Consider the following 21,693-nt stretch of genomic DNA (forward strand, 5'->3'; position numbering starts at 1 on the left):
TTGTCTGTGTACTCTTTGGTCTTTTGTTGCTTTTGTTTGCAAAGGCTGCTTCAGGCCGCTTACAATAGCAATCAGTAAGAGTAATGGCATAGCGACAGTCCCATGTAGCATGGTCGAAAGGACCTGTGATGTCAATTCCCACTTTTTCCCATGGGCCATTTGGAGGATCCACATGTATGAGTGGTGCAGGTGCAGTTTTCATACTCTTATCAGAATACTGGCATGGCACACATGAAGCAATCATATTGTGTACATAAGTATCCATTTGTGGCCACCAATATAGGTCACAAAGTCTCTGTTTTGTGCGTACCAGTCCTTGGTGTCCTTCATGAGCCAGATCTATCACTCTGGACCCTAGTGAAACATAAACAATCAAACAATATGTGATAAGTGAGTTATCAACAGCAAGTTAATCTCTTACATTGAAGAATGAAGCAAGTTCCGGTGTCACATTCTTCCAGCATTTGGGCCAGCCAGTCTGAATCTGGCATCTCAGCTGTGTCAGTTCCGGCAGGGAAATGGCATACAACGAATCCTGAAAGATAGCAGCCACCATGTCTGGCACCTCAGAAGCTTCCCCTGTAGAGGGAAGTGGAATTCTGGAAAGACAGTCAGCTGTCACATTCTGCCTGCCTGGATGGTAAGTGACATCATATGTAAAACAAAGCAGTTGCACGGACCATCGTGCAATTCTCAGTCCAGCACGACCAGTCCCTTTGGATGTGAGATGAAATGTAAGAGCTTGGTGGTCAGTGCGAAGTGTGAAGGGATGTCCCCACAGGTAGGGAACACATGCGAGAGCTTCCCAAGATTCAAGATTCAAGATACTTTATTTGTCATTATGCGAACATAATAAAATCGTGTGAAAGCCCACGGCTTAAGGCACTCACCGGAACATAAACTAAACCAAAATCTCTCTTAAAGCAACGATATATATACACATCAGAGAGAATGAGAATCTGCAAACAATAGTACAAATCAGCAACAGCAGCACAGTGGGGCAGGCACAGAGCGTCCATTCCGAGTCCCAGCTCACTGCAAGGGAACTGCTTAAACAGCCCGGGGGAAGAAGCTGTTTCTGAGCCTTGCAGTTCTGCTTCTTAGTGTCCTGTAGCGCCTCCCTGATGGGAGTGGTATAAACAGTTTGTTGCCCGTCTGGGTGGGGTCTGTGGCAATGCGTCTGGCCCTCCTCTGGACTCTGGAGGTGTAAACTGAGTCCAACTCAGGCAGACGGTGACCCACAATCCCCGGAGCTGTCCTCACCACCCGGGATAGGTCCTACTTGTCCTGCTTGTTGAGTGTCCAGGAGAGGTCTGAGGAGATGTGGATGCCCAGGAATTTAATGTTCTCTACACGCTCCACTGCTTCCCCTCGTATGCACAGGGGGGCGTGTTCAGTCTTCCTGGACCTCCTGTAGTCCACTATGACCTCCTTGGTCTTGCTGGTGTTCAGAACAAGGCTGTTCCTCGAGCACCACAGCATCAGGTTCTGGACCTCCTCTCTGTAGTGGGTCTCATCGTTGTTGGAGATGTGACCCACCACGGTGGTGTCGTCCGCAAACTTCACAACCATGTTTGTGGAGTGGATGGCAGAGCAGTCGAGGGTGAAGAGAGCAGGGCTGAGAACGCAACCCTGGGGGGACACAGTGTTCAAGATCAGAGGGGAGGATGTGTTGTCTCCTATCCTCACCACCTGGGGCCGGTTGCTGAGGAAGTCCCTGACCCAGGAGCAGAGTGGTGGCAACGGTCCCAAGTGTCAGCGAGACGGCGTCTTCCGTGGAGCGGTTCCCCCTGTAGGCAAACTGCAGGCTGTCCAAGCCAGCAGGGACGGCGTCTTTGATGTGTTTAAGGAGGATCCTCTCGAAGCACTTAATCACGACGGGAGTCAGAGCAACAGGGCGGTAATCGTTGAGGCAGGAGATGGATGATTTCTTGGGTACAGGCACAATGATGGAGGACTTAAGGCAGGCAGGGACGGTGGACAGCTGCAGGGACAGGTTGAAGATGTCCAGGAGAACCCCTGCCAGTTGGTCAGCACACGCCTTTAGTGTCCGGGCTGACACGCCATCTGGTCCCGCAGCCTTGTTGATGTTGATCCTCCTCAGGGCTGAGGAGACCTGGTGCAGCTGCAGGACGAGCGGCTGATGCTGCACCTCAGGCTGGGGCAGATCCACAGACCTTCTGCTGCTCGGAAAGTCGAAGCGTGAGAAGAATCTGTTCAGGGTGTCAGGCAGGGTGGAGTCGTGGCTGGCGTGCTGGTCCCTGCGTTTGTGGTCCGTCACAGCCCTGATGCCTTTCCACATGTCACGTGGGTTATTGTTCTCAAAGTGCTCCTCAATGCGCTGCTTGTATCTGTGCTTTGCCTGCTTGATGCCTCTTTTTAGCTCACTTCGTGTCCTGCTATAGGCCAGCCGGTCTCCTGCTCTGTAGGCTGCATCCCGGGCTCTGAGCAGAAGCCGCAATGTGCTGTCCACCCACGGTTTCTGGTTCGGGAAAACCGTGATCGTCTTTGTGGGAAGGACAGCATCAGTGCAGAAGTGAACATAGGAAAGCACAGATGACGTGTACTCTTCAAAATCTGCATCCTCTTTGAATACCTCCCAGTCCGTGTGCTCAAAACAGTCCTGCAGGGCTGAGGAAGCCTCCTCAGTCCAGACCTGCACGGTCCTGGTGGTGGCTTTAGTTCTGCAGACCAGCGGTTTATATGCAGGGATCAGGTTCACTGAGATGTGGTCAGACATACCCAGGTGGGGAGCTGCTACAGCCTTGTAGGCCCCCGGGAGGCTGCAGTAGACCTGATCCAGAATGTTGTTTTCTCTGGTGGGGAAGGTGATGAATTTGGGGAGCACAGCTTTCAGTTCCATGTGGTTAAAGTCCCCAGCTTCAATCACAGCGGCCTCTGGATTGGCATCCATCTGGCTGCTTACCATCTGGCCGCTAAGCTAGTTCCTCCAGGGCTAGCTTAGCATTAGCACGCGGTGGTATGTAGGCCGTTACGATCACAGCGGAGCTGAGTTCTCTAGCCAGTTTAAACGGTCGGCATTTCCCTGCAAGATATTCCAGGTCGGGGGAGCAGAATGTTCCGATCACGTTCGTAGCAGTACACCACAAGTTTGTACAGCGCCAAACCTTCAGGCCTTGCCTGAAGCTGCATTCCAGTCAGCGCGGAACAGCAAGTGTCCCGCTAGCTCCACCGCTGTGTCGGGGATGTTGGCGTCCAGCCATGTCTCGGTGAAGATCGCCACGCAGCTATCGGTCCTCTTTGAGACGATCCTCAGCCATATTTTGTCCATTTTGTTGAAGAGTGACCTGGCGTCGAGGAAGAGACTGGGTAGCGCCGGCCTGTGTGGGTTAGCACATAGCCTAGGACGCACACCGCCCCGCTTACCCCACTTTTGTTTACGGTATCTCTGTACGGTGGGATAGCACGGGGCTCCGATGTCCGCTGAAGCTCGGGAGGGATAAAATCCAAAATAGATGGTATTCCAACCAGGTTTTTCCCCAATTCCCACAATTCAGCCATTCCATACTGTATAAGGTAGGGGTCCCCAAACTACGGCCCGCCTCCACATTTGACCCAGCCCCCTGAACAATACCAGAACCAAAAAATACATAAATAAATAAAAAAATATTTTCTTTTTTTACTTTTTCTTTTACTTTTCTTATTTTTCTTTCCATACAACATGAGTAGCCGGTGGGGGATCAATAATGGTATTCAATGCATTTAAGAGGGGTCTGTGGCGTATGTGTCAAATTCACCTTGTGAGAAACTGTATCCGCTTGCCCTGTTGCCCTGCATCGTGCTGATGCGTGCAAGGAACGACAACGATCCTGTGCGTTCCCCTTTTTGTGGACTGTAGGACATGAACTGTCCAATTCAGGAGCTGATTTAATTGTAAATTTTGAGATTTGGTAAATTAAGCAGGGAAATCTGGCCTTACCTGCTTGGGCTGCTCCCCCCGTGACCCGGCCCCGGATAAGCGGATGAAAATGGATAGATGGATGGTAAGCCTCTCTCTTGTAGGTCTTTGAGCTCCTCAGTATCAGCTTGTCTTACTGAGAATGGAAGTCTCCTCAACTTCTGCTGGACTGGAATAACATGTGGCTTCAGTTGTATTTTGTGCACAAACCCTTTTGCACGTCCATCTTCTCGGACTGGAGCTTCTGCTACAGTCAGTGGCATCGATACTGGCAATGCAGAATCAGGGGAACCATTGGGGTTTGCAGCAGGGGTTACTTTGTTACCCTCAATACACATATAGAATAGAATGTATTGTCCTTGCATTGTGGCTACACCAGTGTTTCCCAACCTTTTTTGAGCCGCGGCACACTTTTTACATTTACAAAATCCTGCGGCACACCACCAACCAAAATGACACAAAATGAGGTTCTAACACAGTACACATTATATTAGATGAGCTTTATTATAATATATAGAGTTAATAATAGAGTTTTTTTAATGTATTTATACTTAGTGGGAAACCTGGGGCTGTTTTGATGAACACAAAATGGATATCTTGCAGTAATGGTAGAAAGACACACACAAAGCTCTTCCTCAACATCTCAGTCTCTGTTTTTAGTTTTTATTGCCGTCGAGCTTGAGAAGCTCAGCTCACACAGATATGTGGTTAAAAACGGGAGTAATGTCAGAATAGCTTTGTTGGCTAGAATGGGGAACTCCTTGGCAACAGATAACCAGAAACTGTCCAAAGGAAGATCAGCAAAGTTTAGCTTTAAACCACCATCTTGTTTCAGTTCAGTGTAGTGATGGGAATTCCGGCTCTTTTAAGAGAACCGGTTCTTTTGGCTCCCAGGTGGCTCCTCAGATTTTTTGTTGACAAAATTAATTTAATACCAAATCATGTGCATTATGTAAAATTAGCTACTAATGTAAAAACATGCACTATATCAAATGTTTATTAAATGTCTTTATTTAAATCATCTTTGCACTGCTAGCTACAATAAACATATTATATAATATAAAATACAAAACCAAACCAAACACATCTCACAGAGAACCAGGTCAAATCTCTGCATGTAAATCTCAAACACATCAAGAAAACATAAATTAAAAAGTGCAAAAGATAAAGCAGCATCAGGTAACAGTTCTACTGTTTTACTGAAGATTGGCATCAAAGAAAACCAAGTGGCTCAGCTTGGGGGGGCTGATCCTTCTGTTATCTGTCCTGTTTTGGAGATTCTCTCTGAGGGGACAGTCTCCGTGCCATTGCGTGTGTAAGACGTGGGTAGACTGAACACCTGGACTCCCACCAGCTCCGTGGGTCTGCACTTCTTTGGATAAGCGGCTCCTCAAGATACGATCTTACTTTATTTTATTTTGCCTTTGTGTCAACTGCGTTAAAATGTCTCCAGATTTTACTACGTTTTCTATCACTCTTTTCTTTCCTTACCCTTTCTAGCGCGTCGTTTGTCTCTGGTCTAAAGTTCTCTCTCTCCCTGCCTCCCTTTCGTTTCATCCGCTCGCTGTGCTGCATGTGTGTAACCCCCCCTCTACCCCTGCTCGTTGTGGACACGCACACGCCCACACACATCTCGACTAATCACGTTAGACTTTAACAGACTTTTTTTTGGTTTCCAATGACGGAAACCAGCTCCTGTCGTTCACTTCAAAGTCTGAAGCGCAATCTACGGGCGGCACACACGCTTTATTACAGCGCGGACACCCGACAATGTTCATTACGTGATATTAGAAAAATCAAAAATTAAAAATATATTTTTTTTTGTGATATTGGAAAATTTCTCACGGCACACCTGACAATCTCTCATGGCACACCAGTGTGCCGCGGCACACCGGTTGGGAAACACTGGGCTACACAATGAGATTAGGAGCGCTGCTCCGTCTGGTGTTTAATAACAACATAAAATTCAAGTAATAACACAAAATTCAAGTATTAGCAGAATGAATGACACAAATTTAAAGTGACCAACAGTGCATGCAGAGAGATTGTCCAGTCCTTTGCATATAGTAATAGCATTACAGTAGTAGTACATGGTGAGTAGTTGTCCTGTTTAGTCCTGGTTGTTGTTCAGAGCACTGATGGCTGATGGCTGCAGAGCAACGAACAAGTTTAACAAGTAAAGCAGCACCTGACTCAACAATCACAAATGAGCAGTTAGCTGAATGTCCCTCATGAGACACTGTTGCATGTAATTAACCCACAACTGGTATGTCCTCTTTGGAATATGTGCACAGGGTTACAGTAGACTTAGTGAGATCACATGTCGAAAAATAATTCTGGTATATGCTCATAGGGAGAATAGAGAGGGATGAACCTGTATCAACAATTAGCTCAACATCATGTGAATGTTCATTAGCATCAACATGCACAGTACAGCTTATCTTATCCTGGACTGGACAGCACCATTCATGTAAAGTATAGTCAGTTCATTTACGCACCTCTTTTTGTCCAGACCGACAATCTTTGGCAATATGTCCAAATATACGACATGAATTGCATGAGTTTGACTTTGGCTGCAGGACAGGGTGGCTTATTAGCCAAGTAGCTGGTAGAACCACAACGGTAGCATGAGCGATTTTTACCGCCGTTTGAAGTTGTAGCAGGTGCAGTCCTCTGAGCCATTTCATTCTTCCCCCACGGCCGAGTGTCCCGCAGCCGCGAGCGAATGGCTCTCACCTGTGCAGCAGCCATGTTGTCAGAAAGGACGTCCGTGTTACGTAGTCCGGTCTCGATCTGCAAAGCTAATGTAGTAGCCTTAGCTAGCTAGCTCAAGTCCGATTCCAGCAGCAGGCCTCCAAAAGGCCTTTGACACCGTTAACCATTCAATTCTATTGAATAAACTAAGGCCAATTGGTTTTGATAGCACATCAGTAAACTGGATGAAATCGTACCTAGAGGGACGAGAACAAATGGTGGACATAAACGGAACCTTGTCCTCGTCCCTCCCGGTGAGCTGTGGGGTTCCTCAAGGCAGCATTCTGGGGCCGTTACTGTTCCTCCTATACATTAACGACATGAGCGCTGCCTGTAACTGCAAATTGTTCCTGTTTGCTGATGTCTTTCCTTTCGGGAAAGGACAAAGTGCAGGTTGAGGAAGCTCTCAGCTCTGAGGCCACCAGAATCCGTACTTGGCTTACCAATAACAAACTGTCACTACATCTTGCTAAAACAGAATCTATTCTTTTTGGGTCAAGACACTCTCTAAGTGAGATAAATATTAATGATTTCAAGGTCACAGTCGATAATACAGTAATCTCCAGCAAAGAAGAGATTACCTATTTGGGCTGTGTTCTTGACAAATACCTTCTGGTGATAGTATGGCAACTAAGGTGATCAAAAAAGTCAATCAGAGAACAAGATTTTTGGGCAGAATGTCTGCTTTTGTCTCCGGACGCTTGCTGGAGCCCTCGTTCAGCCCCTCTTTGACTATGCTAGCACCTCCTGGTATTCAAACATCAAAATGTCCCTGAAAACCAGGCTCCAAACCTCCCAAAACAAACTGATTCGGCTACTCCTCAATCTGGGGCCCATAACCCACCTTCTTCCTGGACATTTTGCTAGCCTAAAATGGCTCAGGGTAGAAGACAGGGTTAAACAACTCAAAATGGGATTGGCATTTAAAATAGTCAATGCAGCTCTGCCCTCAGTCCCCTCAATCCCTGCATACCTGAATAAACACCTCCACAGATTTAGTGACACCCACAGCCACAACACTAGAGGGAGCTCAAACAACAACCTGATTACCCCCTCCTATAAGACTAACATGGGTAAATCATCTTTTTACAATACTGCCCCCTAAGGGTGGAACTGTTTGACTCCTGCCCTCAAAACATGCACCTCTTTGGCCTCCTTCAAAACGGCCCTAAAAATACACCTTTCAAGGGGCAGAAACGGAGATAGTCACCACGACTCTCTCCGGATCAACCCCTCCCCCCACCCCCTGTTTTTGTCCACCTACGTTGTACATATTATGTGTCTCTTTATTTTATTGTTATTTTGCATTAATTGAGTAATTTAATATTAATTTAATTGGTATTGTTAGATGTCGATGATTTATGTACTAAGGACTTTGAACGGAAACAAGACCACAAGGGCTTTTTGAAATGCTCCTCTTAGACAGGATGTTTGACTGTACTTGTACTGAAATACATGCTACTGTTTGATTGTACTTGTCCTGCTCTAACATTCGATCTAATAAATATATTAATAATCATCATCATCTAATATTAATGTTCTTGTATTCTTTTCAAACTGTTACAGACGTCCAAGGATGTCAAAGATGCAGCACAAGACAGGCAAGACAAACAAAACACTTAGCACTGTAATTTTGTATGTAAAATGATAGCAACACATTTTTTTTTTTAAAAAAGGTCTGTTTTAGTTTGTACCTTATTTCTACTGCCCTGGTCAGTGACTGTGACTTCCACTTAATTTTGATTTTATGTATTAGATATTATTCTATGCTCTCTTCATTGCAGCACCAAATGGAAACTGTAAGAAGGATTTCTCTGAAAAGAATAGTGGCATTGAGATTTTAGACAACGGAAGAACCATGAATGATTTCATCGATGATATGATAACAGAACTTGGTTCAAAGGTGAGGATCACAGACATCTGGACACCGTCCTGACTCAACCTGTAATTATGGCAAAGTATTGATGGATTCATTTCTTGCCATTTACATTTTCAAAACAAATGGCTTTGTCCCCATTTAGGACAGTGAAGAGCCGTTCTTTGTGGCCAGTCTAGATAGCCTGTATATCAGGCACCTCAGGTGGGTCACAGAGTTACCTCGAGTCAAGCCTTTCTATGCAGTCAAGTGCAACAACACGCCAACCGTTTTGAAAACGCTGAGTGCTCTTGGCACAGGTTTTGACTGTTCTAGCAAGGTAATATGAAGTTTTAAAAAATATATGTACGTGTAATGTAATTGTTTTTCTCTCTTTTATACAAAGGAAGTTGTTTCCTCCTATTTGACCTTAACTTTGCTCATGGAATTATTTATTTTTTTACAGAATGAGATTGAGCTGGCCCTATCCCTTGGAGTCACTTCTGATGACATCATTTATGCACATACTACCAAACCACTGTCACACATCAAATATGCCTACAGTCACGGTGTAAATACAATGACTTTTGATAATGAGGATGAACTCCGAAAGATTTCTCTTTGCCATTCCAAAGCCAAGTGAGTGAATTATTGCATTAATGTACACGACTATAATTTTACATATATAAATGGATTAAACTGCACAATGTGATGTGTATATCAGTGACAAACAGACAGCACAAGTGATATTTAAATAAATGCACAAAAAAGGTAGAAAATCATTCAGCTGTCATTTATGTGTATTCAATAACTCAGCAAGTTCTAAAATAACTTGATCTAAGTTTCAATGTTTGAAAAGGAAATTAATTTTAACATATTTTGCCATTGGTCTAACCCTAAACGCTCTCTTGTCACATTAAAACACATTGATTTATTAAGGTAAGGCAAAGCCTCATCATTTGCCTTTCAGTAATTGAGTAGAGCGTATTTACCTCATTTACAGAACAATGGTGACAAAATGGTGAAGGATGATGAAAAAACGAATCCAGCAATTTGGCTGCCCTTTTGGCGTGGTAAAGCCAGACGGTCTGTTCACACCTGAGTTGGATGTTAGTCCATAACTAATCCAGCCACTTGTAGAGAGTAATTGCCTCATTTACAGATCAATGGTGAAACTAATCCTGCCATTTGGCTTCCATTTGGGCATTGTAGGCAGAAAAACTACATGGCTTGGCTGTGGTAGTTCTAGTGTTAATAATAATAAAGAAAGGGCGGCGGGGGGTTGCAGAGAGGCTGCTTGGTAGTGAAAAATTAATGAGACGAGTACGATTACGAGCAAATGTAACAGCTAGTCAGAGCTCTGAATCCAAAGCAGTGCATAAATTGCAGAGAGTTGTTTGTCTTTTGTTGACTGTGCACATCTTGCCTCACTTTCTATTTCAGGTTCATCTTGCAGGCTTTTCTTTTTACGAGCACACCCTGATATAGCTCGCTAAAACCGGCTGTGGTGTTAGGGGGTTGTGGAATGGTGTAGGAGGGTTTGTCACTATTCACCCCAACTCAAAAGCAATTCACACAGACGGTGATGGAAAAGTTCCTCGAAGCGCAAATAACATTTTAATTTGCTACTTGGGAATTTGAAAATGAAAATAAGAAATAGAAAATCAGCGTTCACTAATTCTAGTCATCATTTAAGAGGCACTCATTACGGTACTTTGATTTTGCTAAACCTCTTGTTGCCACTCAGAGGGTGCCTGTGCCCTTATCAAGTGCAACAAACAGCCCCCTTCTTTTAGAGCTGCCGCAGTGCTAAAGAAATGCCACAGCAGCAAGACACGTTGCATCTGTTTGTGCCGTGTTCTTTGTTTCGTATTGATTTCCTGTGCCCCTTGAATTACATTTCAGACTGGTTCTCCGCATTTCTGTGGATGATTCAAAATCAGCAGTCAGACTCAGTTCAAAGTTTGGAGCCAAAATGGAAACAGTTCGTAAACTGCTGGAACGTGCCAAAGAGCTGGACTTGGAAGTCGTTGGCGTCAGCTTTCATGTAGGCAGTGGGTGCACTGAAAGTCTGGCATTCAAGCAGGCCATAGCAGATGCCCGACAGGCCTTTGATATCGCAGTAAGTCATATTTTTTGTGATTACTTGCACTTAAGGCTGGTATGACTGATCAGTTTATTTGTACCATCAATAATATCATTTCAAAAGCATGCGTTGATGTGTTGCAATGAGGCATGGCGACACACAGCATCAGAAAACTGTTGCTTTTGGCTCACACAAGATGAAAACGGATAACCTGCAGAAAAAAAACAGACTCCCAATGCTACATCAAGAGCCCTACATCAAGAGCCATTTACAATAACCAACCATGCCTGAATCTAAACCACCAATCAGAGTTAAAAGGAGTGTCTGTGGAGACCAAAGCCACTCCCCTACGGAGGAAGTTGCTTTGTTTGATAGTGAGAACATGCAGGGGAATCAATCCTGTGGCGCCGGCGCTATTGTTGTCTATGCCCGGTGTTACGGTAATAATGCACCGGACATGAGAACCGGAACCGGTGCTCCGGTCGAAGAGACTGACTTTGACCAGCAGGTGGTGCTGGTGCTACGGCCGTAGTGACGGGCGGGTGGGCCCTCACCATCCGTAGTTTCAGCATGGACGCCTCTGATTGTCGGACACCATTGACTGAGAGGGAGGGGCTCTGGTAGCTCGCAGGCAGGACCAATGGCATCCTAGCAAACGCAAGCGAGAAGCCTGAGCTAGAAGCCCCGCCCACCTCACTACGGCTTCCTGTTTGGGAAGACTTTAGATTCCTTGTTAAAGTTACCGATGGACTAGTGGATAAATACAAAGTTGTGTGTCGACAGAAAATGAGAAGTTAATCTTTCTAGTCAGAAACTTTAAGCTTGAATAGTTAATAATAGTAGTAGTAGTAGTAGTAGTTACATTTGTCATTCAGGTTGTTGCTGCTAAGTGTTCAAAGTTTACAGTTGTAACTTGTTTATTACAATTGTATTAAGATTTTTTTAATTGTTACTATACTATAGTTTTAAAAACTTTTTTTTTTTAAATATTACCCAAATCGGCCACTTTTACTTATTGTTAAAAATTATATATTTCTGTTTTCGTTTTTTATAAAAGCATTTTAATTAATTTTTTTCTGCCTTTTTTGGACCGAAAATGAACCGAACCGAACCGAACCAAAATGACATTTCAGTGTACCGTTACACGCCGAGTTCCTACCATCCTCGTCACAAGATATGTGAGGGAAATTCTTCCCTGTTTAATGTTGAGAGTTGCTAATTCTCTAAAGAATTGACTCAGCTCCCTTTAGCACATGCAGCATGGAGAGAAGACTTCAAGAGTGTTCTGTGACAACTGTAAGGTACAAGATACACAAGATACATTCTACCTTCATTAAAGGACTTGTCACCAGTATGCAAATTCCTCTGTACCTTTTATTGGTGGATTAAGTTCTCAGGAGTTCCATCTCCGCTAAAGGGCTTTTAGAAAGAGAAACAACAAGGCAACAATTTCCACCTGTTTTTTTAATGGACTTCTTAGATAATTAGTGTTCACTGCATTCTTAAGATGTTTCAGTCCTTCAGATAGTTTAATCCTTTCTCGACTCAACTCCACATTACTGACTCTGTGTTCTGTACATGAGACCAGCAGTATTGAAATATCTTGGTGTCAATTGTCTATGTTTTTCTTTCTTTTATAGAATTTGTTGGGCTTCCAAATGAATCTCTTGGATATTGGAGGAGGATTTTCTGGTAGAGATGATTATCAAGTGACATTTGAAAAGGTAAAACAAAGATAACATGTACCATCGATTATATCACGGCCACTGGATTGTGACTGACGATACTGCCCGGCTACATATCCTTATGTATTTGGTTTCACTAACTGACTCGTGGTGGGGCGTCAGGGCCAGCAAGGCCTTCTCTGCTTGCCTAAACATCTTTGGGTGTCCAGAAAAGTGCTATATAAGACCAACGCATTATTATTATTATAAATATAATCAGAATATAAATAATACGAGATTGCAGACCCTCGCCTCCAATATACTATTCGATCTGGTGAGACAGTAAACAGGGCTTCCGGATCAGAGGGGCCAAACCTGTGCTAGCTTGCTACTCCGGAAAGGGAAAAGATACAACTACAACTGTAACATATATGAAACCAGAATGAACTATGAGTGTGCACACCAAATTTGAAGTCTCTAGCTCCAGAATTGAGGTCAGGATGGACTCCTGAAAAATGCAGATTTTAGAACGAAAATTAGCTCTCAGATCCGGATTGTGATCCGGATTCGGCCGAAATTAGTCATGGTCATAGACCTTTAAGGAGTACTTATGTGTGAGTTTTTTCAGATCCATACCGTCATGCGTTTTGAAGAAATTAAGAAAAATGTCAAAAAGTGCCCTATCTCACAATGTTAAAGAATCCTTTAAAACATTCTAGAATCTGGATCCAGATCCGGATCAACGCCATTCTGGGGAGGTCCGAGCCACGGACAGAACCTTGCTTCTGTAAAAAATTTCAAGTTGATTGGGTTACTCATTTTTGAGTTATGCGCGCGGACAGACAAACAAACAAACAGACAAACGGACCCAATTGCAATACCCTCGCCAAAGTATATATTTTTCCACACTACTACCACTGTACTATCTAGATGAGAGTGGACCTTGTGCAGTAGGTACGCAATGTCTTCCTCCACCCCAACCTTTTCCTGGTAGGCATATTGGAGGGGATCCTGGGCATGTTGGACCTGGGGTTTTAGGTGATGGTGCAGGTTTCGCTCCGTCTGCCAGGAATTTTAAAATGTTGACTCAGTCTGTCTCTCATCCTTCCATCCATCTAAATTCTTCAAACTTTAAACACGTCAACAAAAATTCTCCATCTGTTCACTTTATCTGACTTTTCCTTCTTTTCAGCTGTTCTGATTCTCCACACCTGCAATTACTCGGGTACTCCAACCACTGTCACCGGTTCCTTCATTCCATCATCACTGGAGGGGAGCTCCCTGAGTTCCTTCTCTTTCACAGGGATTATGAAATGTCCAATGTGCATGCTGGAGATGAATCATTATACATATAGACTACATTAATATATGAGACAGAGAGCGAGCTGGTTGGAGAGATCATTTTGAAACATCAAATATTGCCGAATATTTGTTTTTTCATTCATGCACCACAATTGCATGAATTTTCCTTCAGAGAAAAACATGGGGAGATTTATTACATATATATATATATATATACTGTGTGCTTTAATTGTGCTCGTACCTTCCTAGTTTTCCGGGGACATTAATGCCGCCCTTGAGGAATATTTCCCACCGGAGGGTGGGGTGAGGGTAATAGCTGAGCCAGGCCGATACCACGTGGATTCAGCTTTCACATTGTTGGTGAACGTCATCGCTAAGAGAGTCATCACAGATCATGTGGATGAACATAGAGGTAATGTGTAGGATGATGTCTACCCAGTATTGCACACAACCTGATCTGTGTATAGATGGACTATAATGTGGTTCTATATTGATATTCCTGTCTGATGCCTTAACTTACCAGAGCTCCACTACATTAAGATTCATCTTCAGTATGAAAATAACCCAATTCACCGATCAGGCATCATGTAGTGAGAACCGTAGATTATTGGATTTCATCTTTCATTATTAGTCACCTACTTCGGCCTGTATTTCTGTACCATTTCTATAATGTATAATTTATGGCCATTTTAAACCCTGGATTCTTCAAAGCTTGCAAGCCTTTGTAGAACAAACTAGAAAACGACAATCAGAGACTGCAGACCCCGCCTCCAAAAGACTATTGGATCATGTGAGACAGTAAACAGGGCTTCCGGATCAGAGGGGCCAAACCTGCTCTAGCTTGCTGCTCCGGAACGTACTACAAGACTCCTTTTGGACTCTTTTTCCCATCATGCCATTCGTGTCCCTCCCTCTTAAAGTGGCAGTTTACAGCACAGGCACAATTCCAGATGTAAAAAAATAATTCTAGAAACTGGATCCAGATCCGGATCAACGGCATTCTCGGGGAGGACCGAGCCACGGACAGAACCTTGCTTGTGTAAAAAATTCAAGTCGATTGGGTTACTAGTTTTTGAGTTAGGCACTCGGACAGACAGACAAACATACAAACAAACAGACAAACAAACGCACCCAATTGAAATACCCTCGCTTCCGCTTCGGCGAGGGTAACAACAAACAGGATGTATCTTTTGACCTATACTGAGCTGAATATAGTACAAATACAAGACATACTATCTTATTCAAAGTGACAAATTGTACTATTTTTCTTAAGTGCCCACTTAATTTGAATTTGATGTTTTTTTTTTAAGTCAGAGTTTTATTAACTTTTATTCTTTTGCACTTTTCTTCCAGAGGGAGAGGAAAACCCGAACAAACTGATGATGTACTACGTTAATGATGGAGTGTACGGATCTATCAATTGCTTAATAAATGATCCTACCCATAAAATTGAACTCTACCCTCATAGGGTAAATATAACATTTCAATATTTTGTACATGTATTTTTACCTGTGATGCTTGTCTGCTCCTTGCATTTGTCTGTCTCGTTGACCAGTTCACCATTCCATAGGTCCTTGCACCTTTTAAAATCATTCATTCATTTTCCAACTGCTTTTTCTGTCATTGGGTTGTGGGCCAAGCTGGAGCCAATGGGCGGGAGGTGGGGTACACCCTGGACAAGCCGCCAGTTCATCACAGGGCAACACAGAGACAGACAATCAGACACACACACACACACACACACACACCTACGGGCAATTTAGTGTCACCAGAGAGAACCTGGAGACACAGGGAGAACGAGAACATCCTTACAGAAAGGCCACAAGTTAGGATCTGAACCTGTGACCTCCTTACTGTGAGGCAACAGCGCTTACCACTGCGCCACCGGGCTGCTCCTTTTAAAATCACTGAGTGAAATTCGGTCTGTCTCTGTTGTGCATTTGTTTGCATTATGGAGATAAATATAAGAAAAATAAGTCATCGCTGACAGAATGTGACCTCGACATGGAGGAGAGTGCGTTGTTTCATATTTATTTTTGTATTTCACATCATTTGCGAGGCGTGGAATTCTTCAATAAGGACATATTTACATGCTATATTGGAATGACCCGACCTGATATCATGAGGGGTCATGAGAACTAGTGGACTTTAAATGTATTTTTTCTTATGGTACACAGGAAGTGGCCAGCTGTGAGCAGAGATACAAGACTGTCATCTGGGGTCCAACCTGTGACAGCACTGACAAAATCAGTGACAGGTCCTGTCTTCCAGAGCTGCACATTGGGGATTGGCTCCGCGTTGACAACATGGGCGCTTACTCTGCCAGTATATCCAGTGACTTTAATGGGTTTGAAAAAGCACACATTTATTCTGTCGTGACAGCTGAGACTTGGCACAGCTTAAACCCTTCTGGCTAACCTTCCTTTTAACCTGATGTGGTAATCAAGTACCTCTCCTTCTGCAATCCAGCACTTTGAGTTGTATTGATTAAAGTTCATTTCGATGAGACGGTCACGAGACCAGTAACATTAACCATTAATTATCTCACTGTTTGGGTTAAATATTAAATGCAGTCTTAGATTCATGCTGAATCCTTTGCTAGATAAACAAGTTATAGCGTGTATCTCTGGTGTTTCTTTTTCCTGGTTTGATTGCAAACAATAGTTTGTCCACAGTGAATTGTGAGAATGTGTAACCAAGGGAAAATGATACTTATATTTTCGTATTTGAACTTCACCAAATCCTTCACTCTGTTATGTTTTGTAACTATTTCACATTTAGAGGCAAGTTCTAGCCTTGTCGAATTGTTTTCATGTTGTAAGAGTTGCACTTTTATGCCTGTCCTGTCACTTTAAGAGAACGGCGAGCGCAGCTTATCACGTAGGCTGCACGGAGAGCCTCCCTCAGTCTGTACTAAGGATCTGAGGAGGTAGGTGCAGAGCTGCGCTCGTCAGCATATAATATCATTTATTTAATTGGTATGGCATGCCGTTCAGGAACTTATTATATATATATATCAAAAGTGAGGTCTGAGAATATGGACCGAACTCCGGAATATATATATCAAAAGTCTGAGAATATGGACCGAACTCCAGAATACATATATGAAAAGTCTGAGAATATGGACCAAACTCCGGAATATGTATTTTTGATATATATATTCCAAGATTTCCGTGCACTGGAATATATGTATCAAAACCTCGGTGTAGTGGTTAGGATGTTAGGGGGTGATATTACATAAATATGGTGATATTATATAAATTAACTTATATAATAAGTTAATTTATATATTAATTATATATTTATATATTAAATTAACTTATATAATAAGTTAATTTATATATTAATTATATATTTATATATTAAATTAACTTATATAATAAGTTAATTTAATTCAACTTATTATACATATATAAGAAGTTCCTGAACGGCATGCCATAAATTGGACACTCGAGAATATAAAAATTCATGGTGAAAATATTGACATTTACGTTAGAGTCAACATGTACGGAGAGACCCATGTAAAACCCGCTCCGTGTCTGTACTAATGATCTGAGAGGAGAATTGCCAGTAAAAGTGCTTCTGGTGGTCAGCGCTGTTTCCTGGTCCTTCCTTCATGCAGCGCAGCACTCAAAGAACACAACGCAGAGATCACTAGGGTTAACGGATGCGCCCCAAGTCAACATTGCTCTAATGATGAACAGACCCACACCCGGTACAAATGCCATTGTGTTTGAAAAAGCAATAAATACCTGGGTGACATTTGAGGCAAACGGCGATGCTGTTTGTGCAAAGGCCGCCCGGCGCATGCACTTTTACCAGCGCATGTACTTTTGCCGGAAGTTGAGAAGTTTTTAGTGTGGATACCTCTTTTATGAAGATGTTTTATTCTTGTTTTATTGAGTCTGTTATAACCTTTTCTTTTATTTGATGATTTGGGTCCCTTACTGTGAAGGACAATAACAGGCTGAACAGCATCACAAAGAGGTGCAGCAGGATGGGGGGGGGGGGGGGGGGTCAGCTTTAAGGAGCTCTCTGTCCTGTCCAGAGTCAGAGTAACAAAAAAAACCACAAGCTGACCCGACTCACCCGACTCACCAGCTGTCCTCTGAATGCAGGCTGCTGCCTTCCGGTCGTCGGTACATGGCACCAAGTTGCAGGACTTTTTAATATTTATGTTTAGTATTTGAAATGTGCACCTTATCTGTCTTACCGTGGGAGAGTGGGAAGCGTCCTCTCGGTTCTCTGTATGTCTTGACGTGGGAAGGAATCGACAGTAAAGCGACTTTGACTTCTCAACAGTGTTTCTGTACTGCACTGTAAAGGACACATTTAATTTAATTCATTTGGTGCATCAATTAGATAGCGTTATTAAATCATATAGGTTGGCTACTACAGCGGGAATGTGGGATGTATTTGTGCACAAAGTGAGGATGTTGGATATTGGAGGCTGGTGACTCTGGAGACTAATGAAGCTGATGAAAGTGTGTAAATCTGCACGGCTTGGTGACGGGGAGGCGTGAAAGTAACATTTATAATAAATAGAAGGTGATAGGCTATAATGTAATGTAGTGCTGTGTGGTTGGATAAGCGCCCGGTCATTGTCGCACCTCAGATCCTTTGCTTGTTCAGTGATTCAGATTCAGAGATTTTATTTTATTAAACGATTTACAGATCGGACAAATTGTACAACAAATCATATTTATTTCATCATCATTTAATTGATTTTTACGTTTCACTCGCCCGCCTATCAAGGCCGGCATGACCTTTTTTTTTTTACCACTAGGTGTCGTCCTTTCCTTCTGACCCATTCACAATGGATGCTGCTGGTTCAATTGTACAGACCCTCCACTATTGTCTGTGGCAGAAAACTGCGCGCGCGCATCAGCACGCGGAGCCTGTTGACCACGCCTCCTCATGAATAATCCATCCCGTCGACCAAAGGAGGCGCGTGTCACCTCAGAGTGAGGCTCGCGCACACTGGAGGCAGGTCAGGTCATCAATTCCCCACTCATTCGTCCATTGATGAGGAGCCCCTAATACCCCTTAATGAATGGGGGGGTCCGCCTCACGCCTCCCGCCTCACGCTGACTGCCTTGCTTCCTGCCGTGGGCTCCACCCACCCGACCGTGACCGGCTGGTCGGACGTCGGTCTTACTGCCGGTGATTGGAGGAGAAACTAAAGCTCCAGGTAGGTCCATTCGATTCCCCGTCCACACGATTGTGTATTTGCCGATGTTTGATCACTAGTAAGGTGACTGGTACGTGCGCGCGCGTGAGCGTGGATGCTGTTTCATGCTTCATAAACACGACGGTCCTCCGGTGTGACGTAGGACGCGTGAGCTGCTGGTGTCACACTGAATGACGGACACGTTGTGATCAATAATGATCATTAATGAAAGAATGCAGTGATGAACAGACAGCCTCCATGTGTGTGTGAGCAGGGACGCGACTCCCAGTGTTCCCAGTGCTCCCGGTGTTTCAGCCAGCTGGGCAGGAAGCAGAGATCCTTTGTGTGGAAATGAGAGGATTATCTCTCACAATGCAAAATGAATCTAAGTCATCTTACTGGCTCTGAGTGTTTGTCTGTTTACCCTTTAGACAGACTGACTCTATCTATATATCCATCATCTATCCATCTATCTATATATCCATCATCTATCTATCTATCTATCTATCTATCATCTATCTATCTATCTATCCATCATCTATCTATCTATATATCCATCATCTATCTATCTATCTAGAATCAAGAATCAAGAAATTTTATCATCACTCCAACACTCGCATGACAGGAATGAAAATTGCACTCAGGTCCCAGTTCGAGGCGTACAACAAAGTCATTAAAGCAGAAACACATTCATTCAATGCAATTTTTTTCTTAAATATATACATGTTACTAATAGCAGCATCCATCAGTGTAACATGAGTCCCATTTATGATCCGGAAAATCCACCTCTGAGTTATTCACTGTTCATAACTCTCACAGCATCAGGGAAGAACCTGTTCCTGGACCTGGTGGTTCTGGCTCTGATGCTGCGCAACCTTCTTCCAGATGGGAGGGGGGAAACAGTCCATGTACAGGGTGGGTGGGGTCCTTCATGAAGGGAGGGGTCAAACAGTCCATGTGCAGGGTGGGTGGGGTCCTTCATGATGGGAGGGGTCAAACAGTCCATGTGCAGGGTGGGTGGGGTCCTTCATGAAGGGAGGGGTCAAACAGTCCATGTGCAGGGTGGGTGGGGTCCTTCATGAAGGGAGGGGTCAAACAGTCCATGTGCAGGGTGGGTGGGGTCCTTCATGAAGGGAGGGGTCAAACAGTCCATGTGCAGGGTGGGTGGGTCCTTCATGATGGGAGGGGTCAAACAGTCCATGTGCAGGGTGGGTGGGGTCCTTCATGAAGGGAGGGGTCAAACAGTCCATGTGCAGGGTGGGTGGGGTCCTTCATGATGGGAGGGGCCAAACAGTCCATGTGCAGGGTGGGTGGGGTCCTCAATGATGCAGGTTGCCTGCTGTAGATGTCACTGACGGTGGGTAGGCTGCTCTCCGAAGTCCTTTGGGCCGATTTAACCACCCGCTGCAGGACCTTCCTGTCTGCAGCAGAGCAGTTGCCGTACCACACCGTGATGCATGATGGGAGGACACTCTCCACCGCACACCTGAAGAAGGACGCCAGGGGGAGCCCATACCTGCTCGCCTCAGCCTCCTCAGAAAGTAAAGGCGCTGGTGGGCCTTCTTTACTAAGGCGGCTGAGTTGGTCCTCCATGCCAGGTCGCTAGCGATGTGCACGCCCAGGTACCTGATGCTCTGGACCACCTCGACAGCCGCTCCTCCGATGTAGAGGGGAGGGGGGGTGTAGCCTCCTTTCCTGTAATCCACAAACATCTCCTTCGTTTTCTTCACATTGATGCAGAGGTTGTTTTCTCTGCACCACTGCACCAGATGTTCCACCTCCTGCATGTACTCCGACTCGTCGTTGTTGAGGATGCGTCCCACCACGCTGTCCTTAATGTGCACCATCACCAGCCGCTCAAAGCACTTCATGACGATCGGAGTCAGAGCAACCGGCCGATAGTCGTTCAGGCATGAAACGGTGGAGGTCTTTGGGACAGGGATGACGGTGGCCGTCTTCAGACACGTCGGCACTGAGCCCTGGGACAATGAGGTGTTGAAGATGTCGGTCAACACCTCAAAGAGCTGATTGGCACAGTCCCTCAGAACCCGGCCCGGGATGTTGTCCGGGCCTGCAGCCTTGCGGGGATCGATCTTCCGCAGGGACCTCTTCACATCCTCAGCAGCCAGACTGAGGGGCAGCTCACCTGGTGGAAGCGTGAGTTTAGTGCAGGGCGACGTGTTGGAAGCCTCAAAGCGAGCGTAGAAGGTGTTGAGGGCATCCGGAAGAGACGGGTCCCTGGGGCACTCCGTGTCTCTTTTTTGATGCCCTTCCACATGCTCTGTGGATCGTTGGAAGCAAAATGACCCTCTATTCTCCGAGCATAGGAGGCTTTGGCCCTCTTTACCCCCGATGTCAGGCTTCTCCTCGCTGCTCTGAGTGCTGGAGCATCACCAGACCTGAATGCTGAGTCCTGGGCTTTCAGGAGAGAGCGAACTTCACCGTTCAGCCAGGGTTTCTGGTTGGGGTGAATAGTGACTGTTCTGGTGGTGGTCACATCCTCAATACATTTGCTGATGAAGCCCAGGACAGATGATGTGTACTCCTCCAGGTCCACGTCTCCAGCATATGTCGCTGCTTCCCTGAAGATCTGCCATTCAGTCCGCTCAAAGCAGTCCTGCAGCTTGGAGGCAGCATCACCGGGCCACACAGTGGTGGATTTCTGTGTTGGGCGAGCGGACCTGCACACAGGACGGTAGGAAGGGACGAGCATGATGGAGATGTGATCAGAGAGGCCGAGGTGGGGACGTGGGGTAGCCCTGTAGCTGTCCTTGCGGTTCGTATACACCCGGTCAAGCGTGTTGTTCCCCCGGGTTGCAATGGTGACATGCTGGTGGAACCGTGGCAAAATGTCCGTCAGGTTGACGTGGTTAAAGTCACGTGCAACCACGTAGAGTGCCTCCAGGTGCTTGTGTTGCTGTTTGCCGATGTCGTTGTGTAGCT

At 44.8% G+C, this 21,693-nt stretch overlaps 1 protein-coding gene across 1 annotated transcript; it reads left to right on the top strand.

The window, feature by feature from the left end:
- The first annotated feature begins 1,570 nt into the window (after window positions 1-1,570).
- On the top strand, window positions 1,571-15,997 carry LOC137905651 (ornithine decarboxylase-like). The gene is made up of 10 exons (XM_068749893.1): window positions 1,571-1,792; window positions 3,159-3,330; window positions 8,458-8,576; window positions 8,695-8,868; window positions 8,995-9,167; window positions 10,434-10,650; window positions 12,255-12,338; window positions 13,830-13,992; window positions 14,934-15,049; window positions 15,758-15,997. Exons 1-10 carry the CDS (start codon window positions 1,571-1,573, stop codon window positions 15,995-15,997), a joined length of 1,680 nt encoding a protein of 559 aa, XP_068605994.1.
- The last annotated feature ends 5,696 nt before the right edge of the window (window positions 15,998-21,693 follow it).

This window comes from Brachionichthys hirsutus, chromosome 16 (genome assembly GCF_040956055.1).
Source record: "Brachionichthys hirsutus isolate HB-005 chromosome 16, CSIRO-AGI_Bhir_v1, whole genome shotgun sequence".
NCBI lineage: Eukaryota > Metazoa > Chordata > Actinopteri > Lophiiformes > Brachionichthyidae > Brachionichthys > Brachionichthys hirsutus.